Genomic DNA, 13,308 nt, shown 5'->3' on the forward strand with positions numbered 1-13,308 from the left:
GAGCCCTCCCCGTGGGCCTGCTGTGCTGTGTGTGTGTGTGTGTGTGTGTGAGCCCTCCCCGTGGGCCTGCTGTGCTGTGTGTGTGTGTGTGTGTGTGAGCGCCCTCCCCGTGGGCCTGCTGTGCTGTGTGTGTGTGTGTGTGTGTGAGCCCTCCCCGTGGGCCTGCTGTGCTGTGTGTGTGTGTGTGTGAGCCCTCCCCGTGGGCCTGCTGTGCTGTGTGTGTGTGTGTGTGTGAGCCCTCCCCGTGGGCCTGCTGTGCTGTGTGTGTGTGTGAGCCCTCCCCGTGGGCCTGCTGTGCTGTGTGTGTGTGTGTGTGTGAGCCCTCCCCGTGGGCCTGCTGTGCTGTGTGTGTGTGTGTGTGTGAGCCCTCCCCGTGGGCCTGCTGTGCTGTGTGTGTGTGTGTGAGCCCTCCCCATGGGCCTGCTGTGCTGTGTGTGTGTGTGTGTGTGAGCGCCCTCCCCGTGGGCCTGCTGTGCTGTGTGTGTGTGTGTGTGTGAGCCCTCCCCGTGGGCCTGCTGTGCTGTGTGTGTGTGTGTGAGCCCTCCCCGTGGGCCTGCTGTGCTGTGTGTGTGTGTGTGAGCCCTCCCCGTGGGCCTGCTGTGCTGTGTGTGTGTGTGTGTGTGTGAGCGCCCTCCCCGTGGGCCTGCTGTGCTGTGTGTGTGTGTGTGAGCCCTCCCCGTGGGCCTGCTGTGCTGTGTGTGTGTGTGTGTGAGCCCTCCCCGTGGGCCTGCTGTGCTGTGTGTGTGTGTGTGTGTGAGCCCTCCCCGTGGGCCTGCTGTGCTGTGTGTGTGTGTGTGTGTGAGCGCCCTCCCCGTGGGCCTGCTGTGCTGTGTGTGTGTGTGTGTGTGAGCGCCCTCCCCGTGGGCCTGCTGTGCTGTGTGTGTGTGTGTGAGCCCTCCCCGTGGGCCTGCTGTGCTGTGTGTGTGTGTGTGTGTGTGTGTGTGTGAGCCCTCCCCGTGGGCCTGCTGTGCTGTGTGTGTGTGTGTGTGTGTGTGTGAGCCCTCCCCGTGGGCCTGCTGTGTGTGTGTGTGTGTGTGTGTGAGCCCTCCCCGTGGGCCTGCTGTGTGTGTGTGTGTGTGTGTGTGTGTGAGCCCTCCCCGTGGGCCTGCTGTGTGTGTGTGTGTGTGTGTGAGCCCTCCCCGTGGGCCTGCTGTGTGTGTGTGTGTGTGTGTGTGTGTGAGCCCTCCCCGTGGGCCTGCTGTGTGTGTGTGTGTGTGTGTGAGCCCTCCCCGTGGGCCTGCTGTGTGTGTGTGTGTGTGTGTGTGTGTGTGAGCCCTCCCCGTGGGCCTGCTGTGCTGTGTGTGTGTGTGTGAGCCCTCCCCGTGGGCCTGCTGTGTTGCGTGTTGCGTGGTGCGTGTTGCGTGTTGCGTGCCAGCGCCCTCCCCTTGCCGTTTCAGCTTTGAGAGCATGCAGAGGCTGTGTGACAAGTACAACCGCGCCATCGACAGCATCCACCAGCTGGTAGGTGCCCCTGGCCTGCAGCCAGCCCGCGGGCCGGGTCCCCGCACACTGGCCCTCGGGCAGCGGCGTGTGCCCGGGCTGCCTGCTGCGCCGTCCTGGCCTCAGACCGCAGCCGGCTGGGACGGTGCCTCCCGGGAGCGCCTGCTCTGGGGTGCTGCGCCTGCCCCGTCCCTCCCCAGCCGGTGGTGCCGAGACACTGGGGGCCCCTGCCCCCCTCTCAGACCCCTGCCCCCACCCACCCAGCCCGTGCGGCCCCTCTCAGGCCTGCTGCCCCCTGCCCAGCCCATGCGGCCCCTCTCAGACCCCTGCCCCCCGCCCAGCCTGTGCGGCCCCTCTCAGGCCTGCTGCCCCCGCCCAGCCTGTGCGGCCCCTCTCAGACCCCTGCCCCCGCCCAGCCCGTGCGGCCCCTCTCAGACCCCTGCCCCCGCCCAGCCCGTGCAGCCCCTCTCAGGCCCGCTGGCCGCCCTCGCCTGCTGCTGCCTGTGGCGGGGTGGGGGGAGGGCTCGTCCCTGGAGCAGGTCAGGCAGTGAAGGTTGGGGTCTTTGTTGGCTCCTGGCACTGGGGCAGCCAGGGAGCGTGTCCTGGGGCGTGAGGCCTCAGCTGCCCAGGGGCAGCACCCCGGCAGAGCGGGGGCCCGTCTCTCCGGCTGTGGGGCCCTCTGCAGCCGGCGCAACCCCGGTGCAGCGCTGCGGGGGGTTAAAGTCCTGCAGGTGAATCTGGGGTGGCGCCAACTCCCTCAAGGACTGGAGTCGGAGCACCAGGCCCCGGGCCCTGACCGTGGTGCCGCCAGGAGGGACCTGTGTCCTAGGCTCTGGTTGGCTGAGCGAGGGTTTGTGCACCAGGCACAGGGCGTGAGCGCTAGGCTGCCAGGGGCCTGCTGTGCAAGCCCTCCCCTGACCACTTCCTGTGGTCTCAGCCGACTTCCTGTCCTAGTGGACGCCACTCAGCACAGCCTTTCTGAGCCTCGTGCTGCAGCCCGGGCCTGGGCCAGGCGGCCTGTGAGCTGGCGCCCGGGGCAGGGGCAGGGGCAGGCGGCCTGTGAGCTGGTGCCCGGGGCAGGCGGCCTGTGAGCTGGTGCCCGGGGCAGGGGCAGGGCCAGGCGGCCTGTGAGCTGGTGCCCGGGGCAGGGGCAAGGCCAGGCGGCCTGTGAGCTGGTGCCCGGGGCAGGGGCAGGGCCAGGCGGCCTGTGAGCTGGTGCCCGGGGCAGGGCCAGGCGGCCTGTGAGCTGGTGCCCGGGGCAGGGCCAGGCGGCCTGTGAGCTGGTGCCCGGGGCAGGGGCAGGCGGCCTGTGAGCTGGCGCCCGGGGCAGGGGCAGGGGCAGGCGGCCTGTGAGCTGGTGCCCGGGGCAGGCGGCCTGTGAGCTGGTGCCCGGGGCAGGGGCAGGGCCAGGCGGCCTGTGAGCTGGTGCCCGGGGCAGGGGCAAGGCCAGGCGGCCTGTGAGCTGGTGCCCGGGGCAGGGGCAGGGCCAGGCGGCCTGTGAGCTGGTGCCCGGGGCAGGGCCAGGCGGCCTGTGAGCTGGTGCCCGGGGCAGGGCCAGGCGGCCTGTGAGCTGGTGCCCGGGGCAGGGGCAGGCGGCCTGTGAGCTGGTGCCCGGGGCAGGGGCCGGGCCAGGAGGGGTTCCTGTGTCGTCCACTTCTTGGAGGACGTAGCCTGTTGGCCCTTCCCCCGTGGGTGCCCCCCTGCACGGTGGGGCCGCCTGTGGCGTGTGACGACGCGTCCCCGTGTCCCCGTGTCCCCTAGTGGAAGGGCACCACCCAGCCCATGAAGCTGAACACGCGGCCGTCCACCGGGCTGCTGCGGCACATCCTGCAGCAGGTGTACAACCACTCGGTGAGCGACCCCGAGAAGCTCAACAACTACGAGCCCTTCTCGCCCGAGGTGTACGGCGAGACCTCCTTCGACCTGGTGGCCCAGATGATCGACGAGATCAAGATGACGGAGGACGACCTCTTCGTGGACCTGGGCAGCGGTGAGCGCTGCCCCCCGCCGTCCATCTCCGTGCAGGCCGCCCTGAGCCGCGAGGGGCAGCCGCCCCCACCCGTTCCCGCGCTCACAGCCCGGTGGGCTCTCGGGGGCTCCCCTGGCAGAGAGGCTCACGGCTCTGCCATCAGCCGGCGCCAGGGCCTGGCCCGAGCGCGCGCAGCGTCTTCCGGGAAACGGGCATTCTGGGAGGGGGCGGGCCGCGGGTCTGCCCTCCCGCGTCCTCACGGCAGAGGCCCAGGTGGGAAGGGTGCTGCTCAGGTCCCCGCAGCCCTTCTGTGAGGGGCCGGCCCTCGCCGGGGGAGCAGCCGGCACCCTGACCCGGGTGGAGGCTGGGACGGGTGCTCTGGGCGACACCAGCGTCTCTGCCGCCTCCTTGCTAACCTGGGCCGTCGGGGACTCGGGCACGCCTGTCCACGCACCTGTGCCTGCGGTGCCCCCACCCCAGTGACGTGGGCCTGCTGCGTGGTGCCAGGCAGGCCTGGCCGTGCTGAGGCAGGGGGCAGGCAGCCGTCCCTCGGGTCTCTGTCAGGCCCAGGACCCAAGCAGCTTCGGGCGTGGGGGCCAGGGTGGCGTCCAGGGATGGCCAGGAGGCCTGGTGACGGCCGGCCCCGCGTGGGAGCTCTGCGGGCCCGGCCCCTGGGGCGTCCTCCATGCCAGCCGCTCACGCGTGTCTCTGCCCAAAGGCGTGGGCCAGGTCGTGCTCCAGGTCGCCGCGGCCACCAACTGCAAACATCACTATGGCGTCGAGAAAGCTGACATCCCAGCCAAGTACGCGGAGGTGAGCGGGGCCGGGCTGGGTCCCTGGTGGGAAGGGTCCGGTGTGCTCCCGCCAAGGCGGGCAGCTGGGCCGGGGTCGGGCGGGCCAGGCCTCTGCCCTCGATTCCACGTGGGGGCCTAGTGCATGGAGGCCCCGGCAGGGCGAGTAAGCCCCTCCCTCCTGCCAGGCCCCTCCCTCGCCCAGGGTCCCTGAAGGGACAGTGGCCTCTCCGCCCCGCTGGCCTCCCCCCCTCACGTGCCGGACGCTGGCTGGCTGGGGGGGCGGGGAGGGTCCCCTCCTCCCCACGGAGGCGCCCTGGGTCTGCAGTGCCTGTGAGGGTCGGGGCCCTCAGCGCCGTCTGGTTTGTGTGCTTTCAGACCATGGACCGAGAGTTCAGGAAGTGGATGAAATGGTATGGAAAAAAGCATGCAGAATACACAGTGAGTGCCCTCGCTCCACGGCGCCCGACCCGCCCTCCCGCCGTGTCCCTGCGGGGCCCCTTCTGCCACCCCCCCCCCCGCCACGCCTGAGCCGCTGAGGCCTCCCAGAGCCATCGAGCTGTGGCACCCGCAGGGTGGGCCTGTCCTTGGGGGGGCGCCCGGCCCTGCTCCAGGCTCTGCAGGCGCTGAGCTCGGCCAGGTGACCGTGGCCTGAGGCCATCAGAGCTGTTGGGCCAGGCTGGGCGTGTGCACGTTAGTGCACGTGTGCGTCTGTGTGTGCCCCGCCCTCTAGCCAGTAGCCGACTGCATAGACCTGGGCCTGGCGCCTGGTGGAGTAGGGGGCGGGGTAGTGCCAGGCACAGAGCTGGGGGCAGGCTGTGTGTGTGCGCGTGCAGCCATGGCCGCCTGAGTAGTGCCGGGCACAGAGCTGGGGCAGCACTGCTCAGCCCGCCGCGAGCTCCGCGCCCCCCCCCCCCCGCGCCCACCCTCCAGGGCCCCACTGGCCTGCCCTGGCGGTGCTGGCTTCAGCTGACAGCTGGGCTCACGGTGGTGTGCAGGCGGCGTGTGCCGTGTGCCGTGTGCCGCGCCCCCAGCGCTCACGCCGCCCTCACTCCCCAGTCCTGCTCGGCCCACGCGTCCCTTCCTCCTGACCGCCCAGCGGCCTCTGGGCTCGGTGCCTTTCCGGAACGTTCCGCGGGACCCTGTAGCACGTCGCTGTTGCAGACTGAGCGTGTGCAGAGGCCTCCGTCTCCCGCTCTCCCCGGGTGCCCACCACAGCCCGTCCAGAGCCGGGAGCCAGGAGCTCCACCCGGTGCCCTTGTGGCGGGCGGGGCCCCAGTGCTGGCACCCTCAGCGCTGCCCCCCGCTGGCGACGGAGCAGCCCCACCCCCAGTGGTTGCCGGCGCTGAGCAGCCCAGGGCGCTGAGCCTGAGTGAGCCGCGCTCGTCCACGGGGCGGCCTGCTTCCTGCCAGTGTTGTCGCGAGTGAGCTGCACCAGGCGCTGCCGGAGTCCGGGCGGACCGGGCTGCTTTCTCCTTTCCAAAAATTCATTTTATTTCATTTATTGTTTTAAAGATTTATTTTATTTATTTGAAAGACTTAGAGGCAGAGGGAGGGAGGGAGAGAGAGAGAAGGAGGTCTTCCATCCGCTGGGTCACTCCCCGATTGTCCGCAGTGGCCGGAGCTGCGCCCATCCAAAGGCGGGAGCCAGGAGCTCCATCCGGGTCTCCCACGCGGGTGCAGGGCCCCAGGACCTGGGCCAACGGCCACTGCCCTCCCAGGCCACAGCAGGGAGCTGGCCTGGAAGAGGGGCAACCGGGACAGAATCCGGTGCCCCGACCGGGACTAGAACCCGGTGTGCCGGCGCCGCAAGGCGGAGGATTAGCCTAGTGAGCCGCGGCGCCGGCCTATTTTATTTTTAAATATTTTTATTTACTTACTTGAGGCAGGGTTACAGACAGAGACGGAGAGGGAGGTCTTCCATCCACTGGTTCACTTCCCAGATGGTTGCAGTGGCTGAAGCTGTGCCGATCTGAAGCCAGGAGTTTTCTGTGGGGCCTCTCCCGAGGGCGCGGGGGCCCAGGACTCGGGCCATCGTCCGCTGCTTTCCCAGGCCGCCCGATCATTTGTTTGAGACCGAGAACTCCTTTGGTCAGTTCTCCCAGGAGCAGGATGGGGCCTCGGACCCCCCCGCGGGGTGAGCCCCAGCTCGAGGAGGGGCCGGCGGCGCTGCGCGCGGTGTGCTGACGCGGCCGCGGGCCGTGGGCAGCCTAGCCGCTCACTAGCCCGGAGCCCCACGCTGCGTGCTCCGCTCCATGGGTAAACGGCTTCGTGTTTTTTATTATTTTTTTTTTAGATTTATTTTATTTATTTGAAAGACAAAGTGCAGAGAGAGGTAGAGACAGAGCGGTCTTCCCCCGCGGTTCACTCCCCGCTGCGCCACGGCGCCGGCCCCAACAGGCTTAGTTTGAGAGGGGCAGCCTCGCGGTCCTGCGTGCCCGCGCTGCGCTCCCGGCAGCACCGAGGGCCTTGCCCTGTGCCGGCTGTGCCGTGCAGGCGTGCCTGGTCTGCGGTAGGACAGCCGGGGCCTCGCGTCTGCTTTCTGCGCCGTCTGCGCGGCCGTGGCTCCCAGGCTGCCCGTGAGCCCTCTGGCTTCGCTGAGGAGCCCCGTTAGGAGCGGGGCAGCGGGCGCGGTGCCTGCCCGCGGGGTCGCCGCCTCGCGTCGTCGTGGGCGTGCAGCCTGGCGCTGGCAGGCTCCCCTGGGTCTGCCCTCCTGCGTGGCCTGGGGCGGTCCCTGCGGGGCTCAGGAGCTCCCCCTGCCCTGCCCCCGGTTCTCCAGCAGGTGCAGGGCTGTGGGCCCGCGTCTTCTCCCTCCTTGGCCTCTTGCGCCTCAGCGAGAGGTGAGGGTGGATCCCGGCCTGGGCTCCGCCGCCTGGCGCCCTCGGCCTCTGTCCGGGCTGGCTGGGCGGGGGCGGCGTCTTCCTGCACAGGGAGGCCCGTCCAGGTGGGGTTACTGCTGGCGAGGTAGCTCCTGCTGCTGCCGGGGGGTTTGCTTGACGCGGGGCGGAAGGGCCGGGGGCGGGGCGGGGGCGGGGCCGGGGCCGGGGCGGGGCGGGGCGGGGACAGGTGGGGGCGGGGCCGGGGCGGGCCGGGACAGGTGGGGGCGGGGCCTGGGCGGGGCGGGGCGGGCCGGGACAGGTGGCGGATGTACCAGGAGGTCCTCTGTGCTGGGGCTGCTCTGGTGTCTGTTGTAGGGGTTCAGGGGTTGGCTCTTGCGCCGTGGCCAGTTCTCGTGGCTGTGCGGGCGCGGCTCTGAGACGCCCCACGGGAGGCCAGCCCTCGACGGGAGGTGCAGCGCCGGCTGTGCGCTCGTCCTGCAGCCCGCGGGACTTCCGGTGCGGCTGCCCGAGGGCCTGGTTGGCAGGCTCCACGTCCCGCCCCCCTTACCCGAGAATGAAGAACGGCCAGCAGGAGCCTAAGGCCAGCCCAGGGTGCACCCCTGGCCAGGCCCTCCGGCCGCTGCGGCCCCGCCCCCTGGGCCTGCTGGCGCTGCCCTGTCCCAGACCTGCGCCCTGCAGGGCCGGCGGCCAGTGCTGGGGCGAGGCTGTGGCTGCCTCTGCGGGCTTCCACGTCCTCTGCCCCTATTAGCGTGACACTCGTTCCACGCCTGCCCTGCAGTTAGAGAGAGGCAGGGAGGCCTTCCGTCCGCTGCTCCACTCCCCACGTGGCCACAGTGGCCGGAGCTGCGCTGATCTGAGCCGGGAGCTTCCGGTCTCCCCGTGGGTGCAGGGCCCACGGGCTCGGGTCATCTCCCACTGCTTTCCCAGGCCGTTAGCATCAGGGAACGGGGTTGACGTGCAGCAGCGGGACGTGAGCAGGTGCCCACGTGGGCTGCCGGGGTCACAGACGTCGGCTGCACCTGCTGCGCCACGGCTCTGTGGGGTCTGCTGTCGGGGCGTCACACTGTGTGGCCGTTTGCGTCTGTGTGCCTGGTGAGTGGCGTGTGCGGAGCCCGCCCCCGTTCGTGGCTGCGTGAAGCCCCGTCTGCTCGCGGTCGGGCCTGGGCTGCGCCCCCCGGGCTGCCGTGCCCGGCTGCGGGGTGCATCGTGGTCTCCGTCAGCGCGTGCTCCGAGGACTTCTGAGTGTGGTGTGGGTCCTGGGGACTTTGTGTCTGGAGACCTTGACCTCCAGGTGATGGACGGTGCTGGTCTGCGGCAGGACCCCGATCGGGCAGGGTCTGCTCACTGCCCAGAGGGTCCCGGGCAGACCCTGGAGCCGCACAGCCTGTTTGTGCCTGCTCTTGCAGCCGCGCAGGTGGGGCCCTGGCTTCCGAGCCGCATGTCCCGTGCGTGTCCGGGCCCGCGTGGGGTCTGCGCAGCCCGGCCCCCGCTGCTTCCTTGGGCTGAGTTGGCCCTGCAGGGCCCTGGCCACCTCCCCCTCCCCGAGGGGCTGAGCCCCCACCAGGAGGCGCGTAGGACACGCAGGGTTTCTTGTGCTTTCTTGTCGGCCCCCCCCCCCCCCGCGCGTCGCCTGCCCCGGCCCCGCCCCGCTCACCTCGAACCCTGAACCCTCGCAGGGCGCGGTCGCCCTTGTGCAGGAGTGAAGGCCCCACCTCTCTCTTGCAGCTGGAAAGAGGAGACTTCCTCTCGGAAGAGTGGAGGGAGCGCATTGCCAACACGAGGTACGCGTCCTGGGGGGCGTTCCCAGACCCCGGCTCGCGCGGGCCAGTCCCCGGGGGCGTGGCCGTCCCTGGCCCCGCCTGTGGTCTGCGCCTCGAGGTGTCCCCGTGGGCGCTCCGCACTGCCCCTCCTCGTCCTGCCTGCGCGGGAGCCGTCGCTGCTGGCTCTAACGCTGTGGAGACTGAGTTTGAGCCCTCGGCCGCCGGTCAGCTCGGGCCTCCTGCCCCGCCCGCCCAGCACCGGCCTGGCTGCTGCGGGCTGCGCCGCGCTCACCGAGCCCTGTTCCGCAGCGTCATCTTTGTGAACAACTTCGCCTTTGGTCCTGAGGTGGACCACCAGCTGAAGGAGCGGTTCGCGAACATGAAGGAAGGTGAGCGTGGCCCGGCCGCGGCGTGGCCGGCTTCTCCAAGTGTGCTTGGCCGTTTATTTGAAGGCAGGGTGACAGGGAGGTGTTTTCCACCCACTGGCTCAGGTGACCGCGCTGGCCGGGGCCGGGCCAGGCTACGGCCGGGAGCCGGGGGCTTCTGGGTCTCCGCTGTGGGCGAGCGCCCGCGCGTGGGCCGTCCTCCGCTGCCCCGCCCCCAGGCGGCGCCTTCCCCAGTGTCCGGTCCCGTGCCGGGCCGTCCCTTCCAGGCCAGGGGTGGGGTCTCAGGGTGGACGGGGTCTCCAGGCAAGCCCCCGGTGCGACGCTTTGTCCAGTCAGCGTCGTGGGTGTTTGTCCGCGGCTCCTCGGGCTGTCCTGGAGGTGACCCTCCCCAGCACGGCGGCAGGCCTGCTCGTGGGCGTGGGGGCTGACAGCGTGAAGCCAGAGCCCCCGTGTCTGCGAGTGTGGGGTGAGCGCGCCAGCAGGGCCCGGGGACCAGGGCTTTCCCCCTCTGCAGCTGCACTCGCGTGGCGGCCGCTGTCGGCTTGCTTCCAGCCCGCTGGGGCGGCGACGGTTCCCTGTGGGCCGTGAGGCGGGGGTCACCTGGACTGGCCCTTCCAGGGCAGCTGCCCGTGGGGCGTGAACGTGAGGGAACCCGGGCAGCCTGCAGGTGGCACTCTGTCCCACGTGGACCTGCTGGCCAGGGCGACCTCGGCGGCCGTCCTCGCTGGGGAGCGGTGTGAGGCCCCCAGGTCCAGTGTCCACTCCCCCCCATCTTTCTCTTTTTTGAATTTATTTATCTGAAGGGAGAGTTACAAAGAGAGAGAGAGATCTTGCATCCGCTGGTTCCCTCCCCACATGGCTGCAACAGCCAGAGGCTGCGCTGGTGCGGAGCCGGGAGCCAGGAGCTTCTTCCGGGCCTCCGATGCGGGTTCAGGGCCGAGGATTAGGCCGTCCTGCAGGGAGCTGGATGGGAAGAGGAGCAGCCGGGACTCGAACCAGCGTCCCATGGGTTGCGGCCCTGCAGCGGCGGCTTCGCCCGCTGCGCCCCAGCGCCGGCCCTTGCGTCCCCTCGCCCGCTGCTCCCGTGGCTGCCGGCTCTGTTGGCTTTGGAGTGCCGGCTCCTCCTCCCTGGCATCACAGGGCCGCCTGCCTCCCCGCGGGCCTCAGCCAGCCCCAGGGCCACGTGGCGGCCTGGCTCTGCTTGTGTGGGCTGGCTGGCTGCTCCTGCCGCTCCCATCCGGAGAGGGTCCCGGCCCCTGCCCACCAGCTGCCCGGGTTGGCGAGGCGGCGGTGAGACCTGGGGTCCCCTTGGTCCGGGCCCTCCTGCGGGGTCTGCGGGGGCTGGGCTCAGGAGAAGGCAGTGCAGCAGCGGTGGGCGGGCCGTCGGGCGCGTCTGGGGTCCTCCTGCCTCCGGCCCTGACCCCGGCCCTGACCCCGCCCTGACCCCGCTGTTCCAGGTGGCAGAATCGTGTCCTCGAAGCCCTTTGCGCCGCTGAACTTCAGGATCAACAGCAGGAACTTGAGCGGTGAGCGGCCGTGTGGGCGCCCACCCTGAGACGGCTGCCCTGGACCCTCACCCGGGCAGGCCGCTCTCCCCCTCCCCAGCACGGCCCAGCCTGGGGCAGCGTGGCCCCGAGGGAGGCCTGGCGGCCGAGGGGGCTGCTTAGGGCTGCTTGAGCTCAGGCTGGGGGGGCACAGCTGCCCGTGCTGTCGGGAGACGGCCAGGCTGGGCGGGCACGCGGGGCCTGTCCCCTGAGGGCCCTCGGGGTTGCTCCGGGGACGAGCACCCAGGCGGCCCTTGCCGTCCGCAGACATCGGCACGATCATGCGTGTGGTGGAGCTGTCGCCCCTGAAGGGCTCCGTGTCGTGGACGGGGAAGCCCGTGTCCTACTACCTGCACACGATCGACCGCACCATAGTGAGTGCCCCGCCCCGCCCGTCTGCCGTGGGGCGGCCGCACGGTCCAGGGCTCCTGTCCGTGTCCTGCCGCGGCCCCGCTCCAGCCCCCCGGCCAGCCGCGGCCTCGGGTGCCGCGTCCCTCCGGGCCTGTGCAGCCGCGTGGGGGCTCCGGCGTGGAGCGCTGGGTGCGGCCCCGAGCCGCTCTCACACGCGTTTCTCTGCTTTCCTTTCTTTAGCTTGAAAACTATTTTTCTAGTTTGAAAAATCCAAAACTCAGGGTAAGTTGTATGCGTTCCCCCGACTTAGGAGTGGAGGGTACCTCACCAGCCTTGGCCACAGAGCAGACCCCGGGCCCTTCCCACCCCTCCTGCGTGTCTGCCTGCGTGTCTGTGTCCCGCGCGTGTCTCCACCTGTGTGTCTGCATGTGTCTGTGTCCACGCGTGTCTGCATTTGTGTGTCTGTCCCACGCGTGTCTCCGTCTGTGTCCAGGCTCTGTCTCGTCAGCAGGCCCGTGTGGTTCTGCCTGTGGCCAGCAGTGAGTGTGAGCTGGGGTCACGGTTGGGCTTGCTGGTGAGGTGGGCGGCTCTGGACTGGGCCGTCTGCCCTCCCTCCCACAGACAGCGACGTCCCGGGTCCCCCGCCCCTTCCCGGCTCTTCCCGCTGAGTCCGCCCTAGACCCTCAGCGCACTTGCTGCAGAGGGGGGCCAGGTGTGAGGCGGGGCCCTTCGGCCTGTGGCCCCCAGGGCCGTGCCCTTCCCAGCACCCATGGGGAACGCGGGCTCTGCCTGGTGAGCCCAGGAGGCAGTCACTCGGGTTTGCCTTCCTCTGCCAGGGCGGCCGTGGCTGCGGCCCTGGGCCCGGTGCCCCTGTGCAGCCCCTGTGAGGCCGCCCTTGGCCGGCGCTGTGCACGCAGGCCTGGGCCTCCCCGGTGCCGTGCCCGCAGCCCTGCCTCAGGCCTCTCCCTGCAGGAGGAGCAGGAGGCCGCCCGGCGCCGGCAGCAGCGGGAGAGCAAGAGCAACGCCACGACGCCCACCAAGGCCCCCGAGGGCAAGGCGGCCGGGCCTGCCGAGGCCCCCGCGGTAAGCCGCCCGCCGCCCCGGCCCCCTGGCCCAGCGTGCGCCTCCACTGCCCGCCCCTCTGCCCCCTGCTCCCTGTCCCTACGCCCGCCCCCCGCTCCCTGTCCTGCTGCCCCCTGCCCCCTGTCCCCACCACCCCTGCCCCCTGCCCGCCCGCGTCCCCACCGCCCGCCCCCGCCCCCGCCGGCCCGCCCCCAGCGCCCCCCCTCCCCTGCCGGCCCGCCCCCAGCGCCCCCTCTGCCCGCCAGGACTCGGGGGCCGAGGACGAGAAGGCGGGGGCGGCCCCCGTGAAGAAGGCCTCCCCCTCCAAGGCCCGGAAGAAGAAGCTGAGCAGGAAGGGCAGGAAGATGGCCGGCCGCAGGCGCGGGCGCCCCAAGAAGATGAGCGCCGTGGACGCGGAGCGCAAGCCCCGGAAGAGCCGCGCGGCGCTGGACGCCCTGCAGGCCCCGGCCGCGCCTGCCACCGCCCCCCCCTCGCCCCAGGGTGAGCTTTGCGACCGCTGCACTGACCGGCAGACAGGGAGTGAGGCAGCCAGCCCCATGCACCGCGCGGTCACGCTCGGGACGCTGCGCTGGCCGCGCCCCAGCCGGTCTCCCATGCGGGGGGCCAGCCTCGCTCGCCCACTGCCTCGCTGGCCACACGCGTAGGGAGCTGCATCGGGTGCAGCAGCCAAGATCCGCGGGGTGCTCGTGCCGCCAGGCCGTCTTAACCCACCTGGCCACAACGCTGGCCTCCAGGCTGCGCTGTGCGGTCCCTGGACCCCGCCCCATCCCTCTGTGGCCGTGGAGGTCCTGGCGGCCTAGCGCCAGCCCGGGGCGCCTCCCGGAGCAGCACCAGCAGGCAGGACCTGGCCGTGAGGGTCTCCTGCAGGAGCCTGGTGGGCCCGGCCCCATGCGCCCGAGCTCCTGGCGCAGGCTGGGGGCGGGGCTGAGCGGGGGGGCGGGGCCTCGGCGGGCGGGGCGCGGCTGACGGCCGCTGTCTCTGCAGAGGCGTACCGGCCCCCCCACAGCCCGTTCTACCAGCTACCTCCGGGCGCGCAGCGGCTGCCCCCCAGCCCGCTGCTCGCGGCACCCACCCCGCCCGCGCTGCAGAAGCTGCTAGGTGAGCTGGGCCCGCCTCCCGGGGGGCGGGGCCCTGGGTGGGGGAC

The 13,308-nt window shown here is 71.2% G+C and overlaps 1 protein-coding gene across 5 annotated transcripts in view; it reads left to right on the forward strand.

The window, feature by feature from the left end:
• The window catches only part of DOT1L (DOT1 like histone lysine methyltransferase), a 41,028-nt gene that overhangs the window by 16,719 nt on the left and 11,001 nt on the right, over nucleotides 1-13,308 (forward strand). For 4 of the 5 annotated variants that reach the window (XM_070058552.2, XM_070058548.2, XM_070058549.2 and 1 more), the window contains 12 exons: nucleotides 1,398-1,461; nucleotides 3,202-3,430; nucleotides 4,128-4,222; nucleotides 4,579-4,641; nucleotides 8,766-8,821; nucleotides 9,110-9,189; nucleotides 10,644-10,712; nucleotides 10,998-11,104; nucleotides 11,322-11,363; nucleotides 12,054-12,164; nucleotides 12,410-12,644; nucleotides 13,149-13,262. In XM_070058552.2, the coding sequence (XP_069914653.2) occupies nucleotides 1,398-1,461; nucleotides 3,202-3,430; nucleotides 4,128-4,222; nucleotides 4,579-4,641; nucleotides 8,766-8,821; nucleotides 9,110-9,189; nucleotides 10,644-10,712; nucleotides 10,998-11,104; nucleotides 11,322-11,363; nucleotides 12,054-12,164; nucleotides 12,410-12,644; nucleotides 13,149-13,262 (1,265 nt within the window). Of the gene's footprint in view, nucleotides 1-1,397; nucleotides 1,462-3,201; nucleotides 3,431-4,126; nucleotides 4,223-4,578; nucleotides 4,642-8,765; nucleotides 8,822-9,109; nucleotides 9,190-10,643; nucleotides 10,713-10,997; nucleotides 11,105-11,321; nucleotides 11,364-12,053; nucleotides 12,165-12,409; nucleotides 12,645-13,148; nucleotides 13,263-13,308 lie in introns of those variants that run through there. The other variant, XM_089315261.1, reaches the window with a different exon arrangement.

Source organism: Oryctolagus cuniculus, chromosome 16 (assembly GCF_051225735.1).
Source record: "Oryctolagus cuniculus isolate XC-2025 breed Fujian yellow rabbit chromosome 16, ASM5122573v1, whole genome shotgun sequence".
Taxonomy (NCBI): domain Eukaryota; kingdom Metazoa; phylum Chordata; class Mammalia; order Lagomorpha; family Leporidae; genus Oryctolagus; species Oryctolagus cuniculus.